The sequence below is a fragment of the Centropristis striata genome, chromosome 16, assembly GCF_030273125.1.
Source record: "Centropristis striata isolate RG_2023a ecotype Rhode Island chromosome 16, C.striata_1.0, whole genome shotgun sequence".
In the NCBI taxonomy this organism is placed as follows: Eukaryota; Metazoa; Chordata; class Actinopteri; order Perciformes; family Serranidae; genus Centropristis; species Centropristis striata.
In genome coordinates this window covers 5,993,685-6,014,419 of record NC_081532.1, presented here as the reverse complement: position 1 = coordinate 6,014,419, position 20,735 = coordinate 5,993,685, and the positions used below count along the sequence as shown (strand labels likewise).

The 20,735-nt window shown below is 39.7% G+C and overlaps 1 protein-coding gene across 2 annotated transcripts in view; it reads right to left on the bottom strand.

Moving 5' to 3' along the window:
• The window catches only part of pacrg (PARK2 co-regulated), a 195,268-nt gene extending 179,118 nt beyond the window's left edge, over window positions 1-16,150 (bottom strand). For both annotated transcript variants that reach the window (XM_059353322.1, XM_059353323.1), the window contains exon 1: window positions 15,978-16,150. In XM_059353322.1, the coding sequence (XP_059209305.1) occupies window positions 15,978-16,052 (75 nt within the window). In that variant the 5' untranslated portion in view covers window positions 16,053-16,150. The remainder of the gene's footprint in view (window positions 1-15,977) is intronic.
• Between the last annotated feature and the right edge of the window lie 4,585 nt (window positions 16,151-20,735).

The window sequence follows — 20,735 nt, the reverse complement described above, 5'->3', positions numbered from 1 at the left end:
GCACTTCAAACTACATTTTAGATTTTTAATTATTTATACAGACTACAAAAAAAAATCATATTTTCTATCTTTTTAAGTATTTCCTAATATCGTCAAGAATATCGTTATCGCAAAAATAGTCTGCAATATCATGATATTCTTTTAGGGCCATATCACCCACCCCTACAGTAAACTAAGCAGATAAGGAGGCAGTCGTAGAAATAAACTGCCAGACAGGGAGACTGAGGCCCCGTTCACACGAGGAAGATCTCAACAGAAGACGCAAAAGTGGCGTTGCGTCTTCACTTTTTATTCCTCGTTTAGACGAGCATTTTCGGGAGGAAATCTGCGTGAACACGGTGACGCAAAAGTGTGTGAAATTCGATTGTATGCAGCCAGGCGGCATCACTTAAAGCGATCAGAGCATCTTTGGGCATGCAGAAGTTTTCACGCCACACATTTTCATCAGCTACTCCTTCCACAAAGTTCTCCACGATCCACTAGATCTCCCAGGTCTCGTTCACAGCCGTCTGGCTCGCCTCCGACGAATTGCTGCATCCAAAATGTGATAGAGGTAATTCCAGATCCTTCTCTGTTCACTAATACTATCTCTACATATCCTGTACATTTGGTGGAAAGACTCCTGTAAGTTTATTAGAGCTGCCAGAGCAGCTTGAAGGTCCGACGCATGGAAATAATCCCACATTTGTTTATTTTCCTGTACTGGAGCATGTATGTGACGTTAACACGTACGTGACGTGAGCAGATCTGAGCAGAGTTTTGCGTCTTGGCAGTGTAGACGGACACGCTACGGCGGAGCGGATTTAACTTTTCCACTTTGGAAGGTGGTTTCAGATTTTTGCGTCTTTAAGCCCCCAAAACGCCGTCACCGTCTAAACGAAAGGCACTTCGGATAAAATATTTTGTCGTTTTCACCCGCGAGCGTCCTCGTGTGAACGGGGCCTGAGACGGAGATGGACAAGCGGTCCGACAGAAAAGCAGGTGAATGTAGCTGTGAGTTTAGCGGGGAAGTGTCACTGGAAGCTGTGGAAGGTTTGATCTGGCAGCAATAGGCCCACAGGGGGAGGAATAGGAGAAGGACACACCCAGAGCAGCAGGAGGCCATCGATTTCACCACAGAGCCACAGACAGACAGCGGCACAGATGAGAGAGAAGGGAGCAGGTCAGCGTCACCACATCACACCACACACACGTTCACACAGTGTCACAGGTAGCCCAGCACTGACAGATCCCCGAGGAGTGGAGGGAGGCATGCGGAGATAAGCAGACAGCACATGGCAAGAGATACAGCTTCTACCTCTGATACGGGAATATTGTTTAACAGTGAAGAACATTATCTAGGTGATTAGTATGTATTGCAAAATGAACCCCAGGCCCTTAGTCTTATCACTCGCTCAGTGTGACTTTCTATTCCTGGAAATCAGTCTCGCTGTCTCTCCTCAAAATTATGCTTGGGGTCTGTTTAAAGAGACACCATGCAGGGACAAAAAGCCTGGCCTGGTCTGAAGTTTGACCTTTACATAAATTAAACAGGGGAGCACACTGAAGGCTACATCCCTGCTAGTAGATATCCAACACACACAGTCTGCTAAACTCAGCTGCACACACACACACAGTCACACAAACGCACTTTATCTTCTCCCCCTCCATTTCCTTTACCTACTTGAATGCAACACAAAATGCTTCTTCATCCAAAATTTGTTTACTCTACAGACTAAGAAGGGAAAGGAGCTCCCAGCAGAGGTTGTTACAGGAAACAGTGAGTGATATATATGGAACAGAGGTCTGTTATTGAGACCTCCTACGAGGATAATGCTCTGAATGATAGTCCACCCTTCGGATTAGCCCAAGAGACAAAGACAAAAAAACACTCTGATGCCTTGAAAACAGGCAACTTCTCAGACGCCTCAAATCTCACACTGTGCCTGCTAGAGCAGCTCTCTCAGACAGAGAGGCGACACTTTTGGCTGAGCTACAGGGAGGCACTCACACAAAGACATACACACACACACACATGCGCACAGTCACACAAATAAACAAATAAAATGGAGATAAACCAAAGACATGCCTACGCCACTTTGTGCCAGCCACCCCTGGCTTTTATTCAGAGAGCAGGATTTGTCTAAAAGTCATACAAATCTTATCTATTTCAGATTTAACAATTCTGGCTCCTGCAATCCATTCATCTATCTATTCATCTTCCCAATAACACCTACTGCCTCCACACCTCTTGCTCTGCATTGCAGGTGGCTGATGCTCTGACAGTGGAACAGGTGTCTAGGCTATTAGTATGAGTCTTTCTATGCCACCTCTTCTATCCCACACCTCTGATGACAAGCATAAATCAAGGCTGTGTGAATGAGCTACAAATACAGTCAAGCAGTGTGTCTTTGGTCTCACCAACAAACATCAATGGTATACAGTAGCTGCATTAAAATGTCAAAAAATGACTAGGCATATGTTATATATTTTGTTGAAGTATGTACTTACATTAGCCCAAATGTTTCCAACAATTTACTAACCTATAATAATCTGAAATTCTTATCAAGAACATGCTTTGTGTGTGTCAACATACATTTTGATAGTCTTCCGTTTATCCAGTTTAAGCCACATTTTTACAATACACTTTTTAGATCTTAGTCATTTTAACAATATATTGAACAGAATTTTAGTCATTGGAAGTTTGGACCTTAAGTTATCAAAGAAACCACATGAGCAAACGTTATAGCTGCAGCTTGGCTCCAGTCCCTCTGCTGGTGTGCCAAACTACATTGGAAAAACACATATTTTTAACGTGAAACTGCTTTTTTCTGTGTTTTTACAGGTATAAATCACCGGGTCTGTTTGTTTTGGAGAAGAATATACCTCTGCAGATAATTCGGCTGCCGTCCTGAACAATGACCACTGAAGGAATCTGAACCGGGACAAAATTGACTGCAGTGACGGCATTTTTCCTTTTTTGTTACTGATTTGATTGAGATACCCATGAATGCAAAATGTTTTAAGTGTGTTAGTGTTTTGCTGTTATTTCTTTAGGCAAGAGTTAAATATGACCTCCCAAGTTCAGTCTGAGCACCAAAATTCTTTTCATCTTCAATCATAAAATGATTTTCATCTATTTAAGAGGGTTGCTACGTCATCCTCTCCCTCCTGAATCATATACAATCTCCAATATCTTTCCCCTCCACTCACTCTAATTTCCTCTCATAAAAAGGGCTGCCTTCTACGACTCTCCTTGGCTTGAATTTTTATGTCTTTTTGTGGCCCGTCTCAGAGGAATGTTGTCAAGGTAATGTGATGATGACCCTTAGACTCCTCATTAAATCACTCAGTATCACAGCATCAATTAAATGTCTAAAATGTTAATGTAAAAATACAGCCAAGACAGTACAGACGACCTTAAAAAAAAAAGTGTCTGGGAGTTTTCTTTTATCTCTTTCAACTTAAGGTCGAAATCCCAATCTCTTACATTAGCACTCGCATCAGCATCCGTGTCACAACCTTATTCAGACAGCCAGACAGACAGTGCAAACAAAGTCAGTTAGATTCGACAACACTAAAGAGATGGGTGTCAGAGTGACAGATGGAAAGTTGAGCATCTGTCACTGCGCTGAACCATTTGGCTGAAATCAAAGGGAGATGAGGGCCTTCAAAGGACAGGCAAAGCTGTGTCTGAGGCCAGACATGCTCTGGTGTGCTCTGCAGATAAGGGCCAAGAGGTTATATTGCTTTTCTTCTGTCTCTCCCTTTGTTCTCTTCTGTCTTAAGGGAGTGGGAGGGAGAGAACAGAAAAAGACAGAAATAAAAGTAGAAGGCAGAGAGAGGGAGGTAGAGAGAGAAAAAGAGAAAGAGAGAGAGAGATAGAGAATGAGTCATAAACAGGTTGCCCATCTCCCTCTGCCACAGCATGCCGTGTTGGTCAAACACTCGTTAGCGGAATTTGCTCGGTGTTCGGGGACGGCGATGGTAATGAGCGGAGGTGGCTGGAGCAGAGGTGCCAGGCCGTGATGTGGATCATTTCTGACAGTATCAGAGTACTTTTGCCCTGCAGCCCTTCCCTTTCCCTGCCTTCCCCAGCTTGCTGCAGCAGAGCCGTTGCCTCCAGCGTACCTTTCGACTGGGAGCACTTTGACTCAGCTGGATGCGAGGCATGAGCTAAATAGCAGAGTAATCCTCAGAGGAATTGTGAAGGCAACGTACACACTACTTCAAATCTCAAAGGGTTTGCAGGTTTACTTTCCTGGCACTGGGTGAAGAACACCGAAGCCCCGGAGCGCCATGTATGAAGTTGGCTGCTGTGCGTTTTAAACTGCAGATGGTGGAACTGGTGCAATCCCATCCCTCCTCTTTTTAGAGAGAATATTCCCCTAATAAGTATTCTTTTGTACTGCAAAAGGATTCCTTTCTAACATTTATCACAAGGTTGTATTCTTGATATATCACTAATGCATGGTGGAATTTATCATTGTCCTTGAGGGATTACAGACGTACAGCCCATTTTGGGCTCTGCGCTGGTCAGCAAAATTCAAAAGGTCAGGCCAATGTTATTGCCTTGATGGTGATTTTAAAAGATTTTCAAAGTGGGGGGTAGCGAAACAAAGGCCACCATTTGGCATTATTGGATTGGAACAACAGTGTTTGTCAGATACATTGATTTTTCTGCTACTACTTCTTATTATGTTGATGTAGGCAGTATGTGAGCTGCCACATATGACCCTGTAGTACACGTGCCTACACTAAGAAGGGCCTATTCTCCTCTGGCAAGGACACATCAGTCTGATGGATGATAATGATGGAGGATGGGTGAATAAAGTCTAATGTCCTGTCACTTTAATACACTTAAGCATATCCTCATTTAGGTGTAGCCGCCCGGAGTGTGAGGAGTATGGACATTAGGGCACTATGTGTCATATGCATAGTTACATTAAGACACAGAAACAAAACCCAATAATGTGGTACAGTTGATGAAAACTGACTTAACTTGGAAGTAACTGAATTTAGTAAATTAAATTACAAAAAACTGTCACAAAAGGGGTCAGCGTAGGTTAAAAGCTAATTAGTAGCATTTGTCAACTAAAAGACACATTTTTTATTATGATAAAAAGAACATGTTTAAAAATTGACTCACCAAGATACATGCTGGGAAGGCGTATGTGAAGAGGGGCATAAAAAAATCAGGAGCCCAATGTGGAAAGAATTCGATTGGAAATTAAAAGTGAGATTTTTTAGAACCCCCTCCATAACCTCCAAATTTGATAGCAATAAAACAAATCTGTGCTGGAGGGATTGTCACCTGATAGGAGACCACACACACATATTTTGGGAATGTCCAAAGTTAAAAAATTATTGGGAAGGGATTCAGAAAGAATTATTTTCTATATTAAACATTGATTTACATCTGACCCCACAATTGTATATCATAGGAGCACTCCCTAAGGGAAGATGGGAAAAAAGGAAGCTGTATCTATTACATGTCCTATTATTAATAGCTAGGAAGATGATAACTGTCTTGTGGTTAAAACCACTCCCTCCTACTATACCCCAGTGGCAGGAGAGAGTGAAGAAGTTGTATGTGATGGAGAAGATAACAGCTCACCTTCATCTTAAGATGGACATTTTCACAACAAGATGTGGCCCTGTGAGCAAATATTTAAATCTACCAATGTGAAACGTTGTCAAACTATGCTACCTCAGAACTGTCCAAGTGTATGTGTGATGTAGAAGTAAGTCAGAAACAGACCACTGAGCCTAAGTTGTTTGCCAAAGTGTTATTTGTTTGACTGTTCAGTCCATACATTTCATGAATAACTTTGTATAGTTGTTTATTTGTATGTATGTAACAGAAAGAAAAAATCGGATGTGAACTACAATATGTGTAAATACATACAGTACAGGCCAAAAGTTTGGACACACCTTCTCATTCAATGCGTTTTTCTTTATTTTCATGACTATTTACATTGTAGATTCTCACTGAAGGCATCAAAACTATGAATGAACACATATGGAATTATGTACTTAACAAAAAAAGTGTGAAATAACTGAAAACATGTCTTGTATTTTAGATTCCTCAAAGTAACCACCCTTTGCTTACTAGAATATAAGACATGTTTTCAGTTATTTCACACTTTTTTGTTAAGTACATAATTCCACATGTGTTCATTAATAGTTTTGATGAATTTGCAATGTCAATAGTCATGAAAATAAAGGAAACGCATTGAATGAGAAGCTGTGTCCAAACTTTTGGCCTGTACTGTATATACTCCAATAAATATTTGGTTCAAAAAAAAAATTGACTCACCAAAGAAAAAGAAAACAGTGATATAATGGACATACACAGTACACCTGTAAACAAATCCTGTTGAATGACATTTAACCTAATGCAACTCTTAACTGTTTTATTGCTTACATTTTCCAGCATTTCTCAGCTCACATTTTATTGTAAGTACCTAACATACTGTATCCTTCAGTAAAAGGTTATTATAATTACCTTGCTGCATCATGAACTATTCTTGTTATGATAAGGTATTTTCCAACACATTAGAATGTTTGTGAAACAGTCTTGCATGATATTAGTACATCAGTAAAAATAGGGAAAACACAGCATGAAAGTAAGTAAATCTAAACGGCCTGATTTGCGTTATATAAAGTTATCACTTTACTGGCTTACTGTTTAACCAAGCCTGTTGAAGCTAAATAACACAGCATTAGCTGTGAACATATTAAGTAATTTGATTATATGGCCATTTCTAATCATTTACAGGCAACTTGGTGTGTAATGGACATAAAAAAACATGTATATGTGAAGTCCTGCTTAATATAGCAGCATCAAAGTACAGCATGTCCTCATATTCAACGGTGCCTTTAATATGACCACGAGTAAGAGAGCAAATCCTGCGTTCTTGCTTTAGGTATTAGAAGGACACTGCTCATAGAAGAAGCATAGGTCTGGATGTCCTCTGCACTGGTTATCATATGACATAGGGCTAATTAACTCTAGAGCGGAAAATAGAGACCCTGCAAGGAGCAATAAACATTCTCCATTAAAAGCCATCTAATTAGAATGCAAGCTACAAGGGCTTGAAGGAGAACATAACAAACACAGAGGCCAGTGTAATTGTCAACCAAGCTCTGAGGAAAGCAAACATAATAGACATAATCAGCCAAGCACTTCGTACAAGGCCATGATAGAATGCTGTGGAAATACTTCATATCTGACTGAAGTTTCCAGATGGTGTTTTCCTCAACCACAGAATAGGTCACAGACATTTCAGCAGTCATGCAATTCAAATAGCATGCTATCAATTATAACCAAATCTATCTGATCTACCTGGTGAGGAGCACTCGTCTGAGGCCAGGCTTTTGAATCTGGCAACTCCACCGAGCTGACTGATCCGCCTGCCATCAGGACATGAAACAGCAGATTCTCAGTTAAAAGGATTTGAAGCCGTATGTTTACATAGACGCCGTGTAAGAAATATCACCAGACACCGAGGTTTGTTTGTTTTTGACTTTGCTCCAGTGGTGTAATAGCCATCTGGCATCTATGGCTCAAAACATTTTTCCATTCTGCCCCATTTGGTTGATTCTCATGAAGCCAGTCTAAGCAATGTCTGTGAAGATTATAAGGACATACTTTATTAAACTAAATATATTTCACTTTTGTATGAATGAACAATATAGCCATAATGAGGCACAATTCATTGCATTTTCTATATTTTTATACATATTTTTGATTCACAAATTCATTACCGTAATGCGTCCAGATAAAAATGTCATGGTTTCCCCCACACTCATATTCACATTTGTTTAAAAATGTATAATTTAACAGAATATAATCAAACATAATTGTTTTTAACAATGTATAAAGAACAAAATCTGAATGAAAATTGATGAGAAAAAATGGTTAAATGTTACGGTAATGATAGAATTGATTGCATTAAATATTGTGTATTATTTTAATAAAATACATGTTGGTGATACCAGCTACCTTTGAGCATATTTAAGTGGTTGCCAAAGAAAAAAAAATAATTTTGTTGTTTTTTTTATTTAAAAATGTGTTACGGTAATGAATTTTGCTCACAGTGTCTCTAAAAATGTCAGAAAATACCTTCATTTTTTTAAAATAGATTGTAAAGTCATATAAAATAGTGACTTTAGATTGTATATGTTATAATAGGTCAAAGAAAATATGTATTCAATGCTCTTGGATTTTTGCTATGAGCTGTACCATGTTCATGAGAATCACCCATTTGTCTCTTTACTGTCATTCAAAAGAATGCTGCATTTTTGTTCCAGGACTGGGATCACAGGGCAATCAGCCAACTTATAAAACTTGTGCTTACATCAGAAGGTCAACAGTAGCCTACTTCATTGTGTGACCACCCCTGCAAATCTGATGAGCTGCAAAATGTAATTATTTTATCCCCATTTAAGCTTTGAGACAGAAGTTAGCCAGAACCAGAAGCTCTACCAAATGCATACCTTAGTTGCTGAAATGTGGATTTTCAATATGAAAAGAACACCAAATCTGCACTTCCCTTTAATAGTCACTTTAAATAAAACATCTCATGGGTAAAAACTGTATTTAAGCAATGCTGAAAATGTGCTTCTATTTGGGTCAGTCTGTTTCCACTGCTCATAAAGTAAGGAACAAGCCAAAGTCAACAAAGTCAAAAGTTATGGGGGAAACTGTAAGATTTCCAAGTCAGCCACTTGGTCCTCCGTCCACTCAAGGCCTTTAGGCGCCGTGGTTGATCGATAGTAATGGAAACGCCAGGAGGCCTCCAGAGCCCATTGCCAATTTAACCTTTTTTAACCATGACTCAATTCTTCCTCCAATAACCCAGCTGCTTACAGGGATGGACTACAGGCTTCTGCTGCTGATAAGACGAGCATGCAGGAGCAGAGGGAAGGATGCAGAAAAACAGTTTTGGTGTGTGTGTGTGTGTGTGTGTGTGTGTGTGTGTGTGTGTGTGTGTGTCACATAGTGAGGACCAGAACACATTCTAACCAACAGAGTGAGGGCATTTTGCAAAGTGAGGACATTTCGGCCGGTCCTCACTTCTTTAAATGCTTTTTTTGAGATTTCAGACTTTGTTTTAAGGGTAAAGGTTACATCAGGTTTATGTTTAAGAAAAAAGTTAATAATTAACTAACTGAAACTGTATTTTGTGGTTACAAAACTAACTAAAATTATAGTGAAAATGTCCTTCGTTTTCATCTTTGTCAACTTTTTTCATACAAAATGAAGATGGATAAGGCAAAGGAAATAAAGGAAACATTTACTATGACCTCTTTTAATCTCCCGGGCAACAAATACCCCAATACAAAAAACTAACTGAGGGCCCTCACGAAGATAGAAGTACAAGAATGTGTGTGTGTGTGTGTGTGTGTGTGTGTGTGTGTGTACAAGCATCACTGGTTTAGAAAACACTTCCATGGGGCAGTTCAAGTGAGGCAAGCAAGCAGACAGGTGAAGGAATCTACAGCAGCAGCGGAAACTTGCTCAATTTGCCTTAACTTGCATAGGCATGCAACACAAAACACCCTACCGGCTTCATGGCCAATTTATGTATCACGTTGGTTGCATTATGGCTTCCCGTGTCAGGTAAATGTGTTTGGAGCGATGGGGAAGAATGATTTTGACTGCGAGTGAAAATAATAAATAGATTCATCTCCATAAAAGCTTTCCAGCGTTCAGTCTTGGTCAACAACTGCCTGCTATCAATATAACTGACAACGGGCATTTTAAACTTGCAACCTTTTTATCCTTGTTGTGCTTGTTATGATTTCTCCATCTTGTGGTGTCTCAGTGAATAGAAGGAAAGAATTTAATCATTTTAAATTAGGCTTTATCAGATACACATCAGAACATTAGACAAACTTCTAAATCTGGATTAATTCTAATCCAAATTCAATTCAAGACGTCATTTTAACTAGGTTTATATTGCAATTTAAAGTGAGATTACATTTAATCAGGTTGCACTGAAATTCTACACTCATTAAAACCCTAATCAAGGATCAATTCTAAACTGTCACTCGTTTAATTTGTTCAGATGGCTTAATTTATTAAGATGACATTCAGTGGTTGGAGAGTCAAAGGCAAATAGCTGAGATGTGAATCAACACATCTATGAAACACTCTGAACAAAACAAGGCAAAATGAGGACAATACCATACAAATAAACTAAATATGAAATCTATCTTGTTGTTTGGTTCTCATTTACTTTAATTACATTGCTGATTTAGTTTAGGTGTTATTATTGTGTACAGTAATTGTCTAGTAACCCACTGTTTCTCTGTGTGAAATGTTTTAATCTCCTGGGACCTGCCTGGTTGAATTAAGGTTGTGCAGAGAGAGAAAGAGGGAGATAAAGACTTAGAGAGAGAGAAAGATAAAGACAGAGAGGGGGACAGCATAGGAGGCGACATCTGCTCAGGTATATAATGATGATGCTGTGGGGGAAGAAAGGGATAAGATATGGCGGTCACGTTCGCTAGCACGGAGTCTCCATCTGTCCCCTGGGGTTAGTGGGGTGAGCCAGGGATGGCGGTGGGGCTGGGGGGGAAAAGGGGTTGGCGAGTTGTGGGGGAGGGCTGTAGCAGACTTGGAGATGGTGTTCGCCAGCTCAATTTTTATCCCAGAGGCCAAGCAAACAGTAAATGAGGTGTGCGTGTTATAAAAGCAGTCTATCGGCTCAGCAATCTGCGGACTTGTCGCCACACGAAAGTTGAGGTTGGGATCAGGTGTAGTTTGTATCGATTTGCCCTCACAGGTGAACTGTGCTATATAGTGTCTTAAAGAGAATCATGTCGATGTTCTCGCATTTGTGTTGTGTGGTATATGTCGTATAAGAAAAGAAAAGACATTTACAGTTTTAGTCTTTTCTTTCATGCCTTTTCATCTGGGAACATTCCCTGAGACAAACAGCTTCCTGACACTGAACACCTTAGAAATAACCCGGCGGAGCAGTACACAAAAACATTACAGGTTGTGATGTGGCAAACATCCAACAAATTACAGACTAAGTAAATCAATTACAGGGCATGATGATGATCCAAGGTCACAGATTCCACATCTTCAGGAGTCTATAAATCAATTGTAGCCTATCTAAATGACTGGTCCCAAGTGAGCCCAAAAGTTATGGACAAAATGTTTTTTCCAAGGTGTTTGAACAGATAGATGGGATAGTTAGTCTGTATCCACACACCTCTGAATCGCCGCACGCATCTTTGATTTGTTCAGGAATTGATATATGTCCGGTGCTGTGCTGTTTCCACAGGTTGGAGAAACAGTCAACAAGTAAGGCGTTTCTTGTGGGAATAACTAAAAAATAAATAGCTAGTGTCGTGGCAATTTTAACAACTGCACTAAGTTAATGGGTGAGCTGGCTAAACACAAAGCACTTTATACTCTGTTCAGCAAGTTTTATTAGCACATTCATATTCCATACACCGCACAATTCCGAATGGCTCTTTTATAGTACAACAAAGTCCCGTACACCGCTCGACTTATATCTGTTGTATTTCCCAACATTGATTCTTCAGCAAGACTCAATGCAGCCCTATCTTCCTGCCCTATACATCACCTCAGGACAGACCCCACTGGTCAACACGTTCCCCTCAGTCATGGTGTTAGAAGAGTTGAGTTCAAAGAGTTCCCAGAAGGCTTTGTGTCTTGAATACCAAGTAGGTCGCCGCCTACTTCATGTCCCACCATGCAGGAGACACCAAATTTCCTTCACACTAGCTACTTTGCAACACTCATCAAAAATGGCTACACTATGACAAGCATGGGTGCAATCAATACAGCTATAAGTTGTTTTAACGTGGCTTACAGAAATATAAAACTCTTCAAGAGCCATATATCTTTTCTTAATGTGAAAGCTGTTAAGTTTGCTCTTTGATCTTAACCGATAGCGGTTAAGTTGCTCTAAGCAGCCACTATCACCAAATGAAAATATATACCTGCTGGACGAATATGCCACACACAATAGTGACTGAAAACACCTCTTCCCCAACAAGAAGCCAGACAAATACAATGTGAAGCTGGAGGAATGAGTGAAAACAACATATTATTTCTGTGTGACTATCAAGCAAGAAATAAGCTCCACTGTATAATTGGGTTGGTACTTCTTCTTGTAATAAGTTAATAAATACAATGGCTAACTAACTAACTCTGCATGGTAACCATAGTAACCAATCACCACTTACTCTATTAAACATTCACCACAAACAGACCTCTGGCCTTGCCTTTTATTACTTCATCAAAATACATTCATGTATTGTGCTTTTTGATTATTTTTTTTAATAGTGCAGCTCTACACAGTTGTCAATTTAGATTAGCAAGATGTTAGTTTGCCCACGCTACTTTATGAAATGCCATGAAGTCACGATAACACAACACTGTCATAGACTGTGTAGCACCCAACAGAGCAGCCTGCTCCATTGAAACAATCAAATGGTTGTTTCTCTCTCCAATATGAGGACGAATAGCTGCAGCATTGCCAGGACGTCAATCACTCACAAAGTCACGAAAGCCAAATAAACAACAGGGAATAATGTATTAACATTGTGTTTGTTTGACCGTTTCTGTGACTATCCGCTAAACGATGCTCAGTCCAATGGCATCGGAGTGAAATTACAACAGAAATAAAGCATGTACTTTAGTGTTTTTTGCCATGCTGTGCTTGTATTTCACCTTAAGCAGTTAGCCACCCACCAGCTAACAGCACAGTTGTGCTGCTCGGGAAAAAAGCATGACCCCTGCTGAAAACCAAGCGGAAACGCTGCTATGTTTACATTTACAGTATGTGTATTCATGTCTATTCGTGTCACAACACTATGCAGGTGTTTGTGCTCTCCCCCTAACCCCTGCTATTTTTTGTCACCAAGCTGAAATAAGCCTCTGACACAGAAAATAACAGCTTTGTTCTCCTCTCTGTCTGAAACACAAGGTGACGACCTCCCACCAGAATGTAATGTGCATCTTTTTTTCTCTTTAAATGCTTGGGGATGAATCACTAGAAAAAAAAAAGGCGGGGAGTTTCAGGGGCCTGTGCTATTGATTCAATTTCTATGACCACAAATACTTTAAAGCATAATAAGCCTATGCTTCAAGTCCCCATACCCTTTCAAGGCTTGAAATGGCCTTGTCATTACCTACAAATCACAGCTCTGCGCAAAGCCCTCTCCGGAGCGATATGTCAGTGACCACAGGGGAGGAAAAAAAACAGAAGGCAACAGACACAAGCAAGCCTCTGAAAAATGTAATGGTTTTTGTTGAGGATTTAGCCAGTGGTATGGCAGTTTGGGAGTATCATTCATGTTCCAGACGTAGCTGATCCTCTGGGGAGATGGTGAATATTAAAGGGCTTTGCAGGAGCCTTCCTTGTGAAGGCTCTTGACAGGAGATTTGTTTATGACCTTCAAAAAAGGAGGAGGAAGTCAATGATAGCTCTGACTGTCTCTTTTGCATCTCAAGGTAGTCCCTGGTGTAGAAAAAAGGAGAGCTGCAGTTTCAGTTTCAGGTATTTACTGTTGTCATCAGAACTATGCAGCTCTTCTACTTGTATTCTTTACAAGTGGAGTGTGAATGTAACAAGGCAATAGCTGACTGCAAAAAACTGAGTGGATCAGAGAGGAAGACCTAGTTAAATTGTTTGCATCGAAGTACTCAAGACTGGACAGTCAACATTTTAGAAGTAGAAAAGATATGGATGTGAAAGCTGGGGGATTGCTGGAAGAAAATATTAAACTGACACTTTCCTCAAATTCATTTATTAAATTAATGCTGACCACAGACGCCTCAACTTCAGATGCAGTGCTCTCGTTTCACCATGAACCAAATCAAAACTGTCAACATACACAGAACCACAACAAAACACAGAAATCTTAATATAAGGCATTCTTGGAACTTCCTAAGAAAGTAGAGGGTTTTTACCATATCCCTGACATAAAAAAACAAGCAAAGACAATGACAAGTTGCCAAGTTTGCATGTAGGAAATATACTAACAAATAAAAATGTCTTATACTGTAAGCCACCTGTCTTCATTTCCGAGCTTAAAGAAAGAGATTCTAATGACGAGCTTGGTGTTGTCTACTAAAAAAAGATAGGTTGGGGATAATTGCCTGAGAGATCAGGCAAGTGAGAGTAAAAGAATGCCTCAATCTGTCAATTTAAAACAATATGAGTGTCTGTGACATGCTTTGTTGCTCACCAGCCACCACTGCCTCTGTATAAGTGCCAAGTGAGAGTAAAATAAAAAGAAGTAATATGTGAGGCATCTCAGACTGTGTTCCTTATATATGATACTGCAAAGTCGTCTTTCTGATGACAAAATGAGCAAATTTGTACAGTACAAATTCAACAGTAGTGAAGGATTATAATTAACACTGGCTTCATACATCATCCAATTTTATGAGATCATATTTAAAGCCACTAGTCATGCGAATTTAGTCCATTCCACAATTCTGCAAGAGCAGTAAATTATGGACAACAAATTTGTAGCAAATTTTGTAGCTGATAAATTTAAAGATACAGGTAGATCTACCGCAGACACAACTGGTCCACATTTCTAATAATAATGTATTTTTTTCTGCACAAAGCTAGTTTTACTGAACGATCAATACAGTTAATCAATAAAGACTGATGTCCTCTGCTATACAAACCTATTACACTTTCCTGATCCATCTTCATTTGTGGTAAATGAGAGAAGAGGAAGACCCGACATGACTGTCTTTCGAAATTAGTCAGCTCCTTCAACACAGTTTAACTAAAACCGAAGGTCCATTATGGTGACTGGTCTGCAAAGAAATAATAGTCCGGGAAGCATCTCTTTTTGTGTCCCAGAGTACAACAAAGGGGAGCCTACTAGAACAAAAATAAGTGCATAATAGTTTATATAGAACACATAAAAGCTTTGGTGGCTAGACAGAAAAATGGACAATTCTAAGCTTGTAAAATTAAATTCAAATCATTTGCTGCATACAGTTCCAACTACCCCACAACTATGTAAGTCTATAAAACACTCCACCCCTTTTGTGTTAATGTGGTATCTCTGAGATGTTATAAAAAAAGACATTTGCATTTTTCTTAGCATATGGCTTCAGAGTTTCATAGTGTCTAATTATTGTGTTATGGCTTCGAAATGGCTTCTAAAAGTGTCATTTTAGCCCATAAAAGTTATTGGATAATTTTAGAGTTCTCAAATCCCCATACTTGTGCAAAATCCATTCAAGCTTGTCTGACCAAAAGAGTAACACACACTCACACACAAAATCACAGATGCACACATGATGGTAGGAGAGAATATGTTGAGCCATTCTGGCTTTCCTCTTTCTACTGCCCAATTTATCTGGGCTATTTAGTGTGTTCAGATTTTTCTCGGAGCAAAGAGCAGAAAGATGATAGGTTGTGCTGAATAACAATAGAGAAATGATAGAGGAATAGAAAGTGTAAGAGGACGATTTGAAGCGGCTCGTAAGAGGCTGCCTCCTCCCTCCATCCTTTTCCATCAATTGTAATAATCTAGATGGTGGTGCCACACTGAAAGCAGCATGTGGTACTCCAGACCGCTAGTGTTCATTCAACACACCACACACACACACACACACAGGACAGCTCTGCCTCTCTCTGTCCCTCTAACACTTATTTGCGGCACTTAAATATTTAAAAGCACTGCCAATTAGCCTAGCAATCAAAACGCTGTAAAGTTTGACCCTTTGCTGCTCGCTGCCACACTTGAATGTGAAAGTAATTAGCGTTACCTCACGCTAAAATATGTACTTTTAATGCCGGATAGCAGATTATATTTCACCACAACTTAGCCAATAGCGTGTGGCATACAGTAAATAGGCTGTATAGTCAGCTGACAGTCGTCAGTTTCAGTCCAACTTCTTGCTAATGTTACACACTGCTAAGCTAACGTTAACTGACCGTTTGCTAACGTTAAAAACGTTAAATAACTTCACTCACCACGGAGTTCTTCATGGTGGCCTTCACGGTGAAGCCTTGTGCTCTCAGCTCCTTCTTGCTCCTCAACATATCCATGTTAAATGATGGAAACCGAAAATGGAGAGCTATGTTGCTAACTAATTAATACTTGAGTGGCTCTCAAAACGTGACGCCTGTTGTTTTTGGTTGCTAAGCATCCTCAGAGACGCTTTGGTCTGGTTGCTACGGAGACGTGGTCTTCCTTGTTACCATAGAAATTCCGGGGCACTGCTGACAACAAGCAGAGCAAAGTGTCGTAGTTAGTCAATAGAGGATGCCTGAGTGTTCAAAATAATTTTAACCTTTGCTCTAATTTAAAAAATCACTCATATATCAAATTATTATAAAGGTGGTAACATTACAGTGAAACATTAAAGACTTTAAAATGGATTTTTTTGTCATTTAATCAATTTTTTTATTTTTTATTTTTTTTGTCCAGAGGGATACTATGCTTCTGATCATTTATTGTATCCTAACCTGAGCCACATTATCTTCTAAATCATCATTAGGTAAGAGTATACACTCACTGGCCACTTTATTAGGTACACCTGTTAAACTGCTTGTTAATATAAATTTCTAATTAGCCAATCACATGGCAGCAGCTCATGCATTTAGGCATGTAGACATGGTGATGAGGAGCTGCTGAAGATCAAGGCGAGCACCAGAATGGGGTAGAAAGGTGACTTAAGTGACTTTGAAGGTGACATGGTTGTTGGTGCCAGACGGGCTGGTCTGAGTATTTCACTAACCTATTATCACGCACAACCATCTCAAGGGTTTACAGAGAATGATCTGAAAATAAGAAAATATCCAGTGAGCAGCAGTTCCCTGAGCCAAAGGTCAGAGGAGAATGGCCAGACCAGTTGGAGATGACAGAAAGGCAACAGTACCTCAATTACAACCAACGTATGCAGAAGAGCATCTCTGAACACATCCAACCTTAAAGCAGATGGACTATAGCAGCAGCACCACTTTATTAGGTACAGCTTGCTAGCTTATAAAGTGGCTCATTAGTGTAGTAAAGGTATGCAGGTAATGAACATCCAAAAGCAGGCCAAAATATTTTTTTCTGCGCTTTACTCTTTCAATTATAGTAATTTGTCAAATTGGTGGTCTCTGCACTTAGTACCATCAGGCTTTTTTTAACTAATGGGCTACAGACTGTGAAAAGATGACCTAACCTCACACAGGACTTCTCTTTGTGTACTCCTGTGGCAGCTACAGGGCAACAACATTTCCAACTTAGACGCAAAGGATCGATTCCAACCTCAGCTCATCATTATACACATGCAGCAGATCCTCATCCAGGAGTAAATACTTAATGATGCTCTTTGTCTGGCAGGTAGACCAAGGCCTTGACTCTCAATAAGCTGGTTAGAGAGCAGTCTGAGCTCTGAATCATTCCAATTTAGGGATGTGGCACTTTTAATCTTCCAATATCGTTTTTGCCTCTGGAGACTTTCTTGGGTGAACTGGTGCAACTGTTATTAATCTTCAGTGCACAGGCAATTTCTCTAAAAGCCCCTATTTGTTTTTTATGGCTCCATTGAGAGAGGAGGGTATAGCAGCAGGGAGGGAGACTGTAAACAAGGTATGCAGGGAAGGCAAGTTATGTCCCTGTCAGCATTCAATGCTGGTCTCTCTCTCTCTTTCCCTTTCCCTCTCTCTCTCTGCTTCCCCTCAGAGGATTAAAAAGAGGAAGAGGGGAGTTTTCAGAAAGCAAACTGAGCAAACTGGAGCGTCAGCATGAATTCAGCTGGACTGAGAAATGATTGTTCAAACAGCACTGCACTATCTCACTCCTGTGAGTGTGTGGTGAGGATAGGAGCTGGCCTTACTGAACTGTAGTAACAGACATCGCAGGAATGATGCGTGTAGTATCAAATATATTGTTCGTTTTTGCCCATCTCTTGAGTTCTGGATTTTCATGCATGAACATGTGTGTGCACATGTGAATGTGCCCTATTAGGCTACTAGTGTTGGTCACCGGTCACCACACAGGTCACGATTATCGCTCATTTCCTGCTAGAAGGTCACACTCATAGTGTCCAAATTGACTCACACAGTGAAGATTCATTTCCATTTTCCGACGCTAATGATGTATTGTGGATAACCAGGTGGTCGGCAGGTTGGGAAAGAATGAGGGTGAAAAATATGTGTACCAGCATGGAGAAGGGAAAGCAATGCATCATGCTTTGATTAATATGTGTTATTTTTCTGCATCCACACTGTACCTTCATCATCATGGTGTCCCTGGTTTGATCTCCAGCTCATTTGCTGAGCCACCTTCAGGCTTGGCAACCATTGTCCAGTGTGAGGGAAAACAGCAATTATGATATCATTAGAGCAGAAACCCCGACAAACCTACAAAGCAGAGGGCCCAGAGGGGGCCAGCAGAAGAATCTCAGCAGGAAAAAGGATCGCAGAGACTTTGCTGCAGAGTCAGTTGCCCCCCAATTACCATGAAACAAGACAAACAGCCATTAGTCTTGGCCATTAGGCTGTAGGGAGAACGGCCAGGGGCTTGTTGGGTTTAACAGTCTGTCAGGTTGTGAAAGTCACACAAAGTGTACAAGGTCCGTGGCTGTGATAAATGCCGTCCAATACAAAAGTGAATCAGGAAAACTGCATGTGTGATTGCAGGCTTTCTAATACGCTTTATGACTTTAAAACCAGAGAAGAAAGATGCAATGTTAGATATATTTAATGTCCTATAGGGACGCCATAGAAGAGATATAAAAGCCTGAAAAACCATCGTTCAATAGAATTCCTATAATGGCACTTTTGAGTCTAATACATGATCTAGTCCTCCCAGAAGGGATATTATTGGAATATTGTGGTGATTTGTTACAAGGGGTCTGAATATATGTTGCAAGTGTTTCCGCCTATTACACTGCTGCTGGAATGTATAGAGCCATAGTGCATATTTAATGACACCTGACCAAACCGGAAATATGTTCTGTCACACTGTCAGAGTAATTCACTCTGTGATTATACTGGACTATGTTTAGTTATTTAGTTATATAACGGCTTTATATATTCTTGGTACACATCCACAGGTGTTTTCACGTTGTCTTATTAGCACTTCTCTAGACTGTGACAGTGTGAACAGACTGTGCTTGACATCCCTCTTCTGCTTCTTTTTTTATGCCTCAAACAACACCTTGCACCAGTTTTTCAGTACAAGCACTTTGGTGGCCAAATTCAACCCAAGCACAGATCTAATCAGCTGAAATAAGTGAAAGCACCTGTGTGGGAGCACAGGGTCTTTGATGGTTTAATATCTAATCTGAAGTAATTTGGTGTTTCATAAAAGTTTAAATCAAACACAAAGTGGTAAATGAGTCCTCTAAAATGAATGAGATAAAGTTGTGGTTGCTGTTTTTGACTATGACAATGGGTTAGCCAATTAGATGTTTGGTATCCAATTTGAGGGTCAAGAGTTTAATCTGAAAGGTCACAATCTAAAAACACAACACAGCATCAAAAAATTAACACTTTACAATAACCAACTCAGTGATGTTTATAGATGGTTTATAAACCAATCATTAACCATTAACAAAGTGCTATACATATTTAATCTTTAAATGTTTTCAACCAATTTCTTAAAGGTATATGAATCATTTCAAAATCATTAACATAATTAATATGGTGTAAAAATGCTATAATCAGTGCAACTAAAACTATTAATTAACTATTAATTATAATTTAATTGTTTGTTAATGGTAAATTAACTATAAACTTACATCAATATACCATCTATTTGCCATTTATAAATTAGTTAGTTAGTTAAATATTAATAAATTATGTATTTACCATTCTAAATGGCCTATATAAGGTTTATAAATGATGACTAAACATTAATAAACTATCTGTTTACCATTTATAAATGATGGTTATTGTAAAGTGTTACCAAAAATTATATGTATAGTTTTCAAATCTTTTTTTCTTTGATCATTTAGTGCTGGAGAGTTTCCCCTCTTCTTACCTTCTTACTTACTTTCTTGTGCCTATTGCTCCTTTCTTATGGAGAACAGGCTGATGACCACAGTCAACCAGAGTCTTTTGTCCTGGGTTGCCACCAGGGTTGGAGTCTGTCTTTCTATTGTCAATGTTTCTGTAGCAAAGATTGGGGTTGCTAGCCCTACGCCAGCCCTCTTCCTTTCTCATCCAGAGTTAAGGCTTATACATAGAAATGTGTTGCTTTTCTCGAGGTGGCAAGAACAAGAACAAAGTTAGTTCTGGTCAGGACATTTTTATACTTCACGAGAAACTCAAACCCTCCAACTGTAGCACACGACACACACTCCCGCTTCAAATTTATGACAAATCAAACGAGAAAAAAGTTCTGACCAGATGATGTGTCAAGAACAAGCAGCGAGAACTCCCAAAGCAGGGCTGCGAGAAAAGAGTGACGTCATTCATTTCTTGCAGAACTGGTAGAAATTGTGCTGCTCTTGCGGAGTGTGTATAGGCCTTTACAATGGCCATGACCAGATTTATTCTTAATTTAGTCTTCTAAAAATCTGACTGACAAAGGAATGTAACTCTTTGGCTGAATAAATCACAACTTCTAAACTAATACTGAACAAGTTGTTAAGTTGTGAGAACACCACTGCTGGGCAACAACAATACAGTAAGTGTCTGGAAACTATAGACCATGGGTCTCAAACTCACGGCCCGCGGGCCAATTGCTGCCCTCGTGACGATATTTTGTGGCCCTAACCTTGATATGAAAGT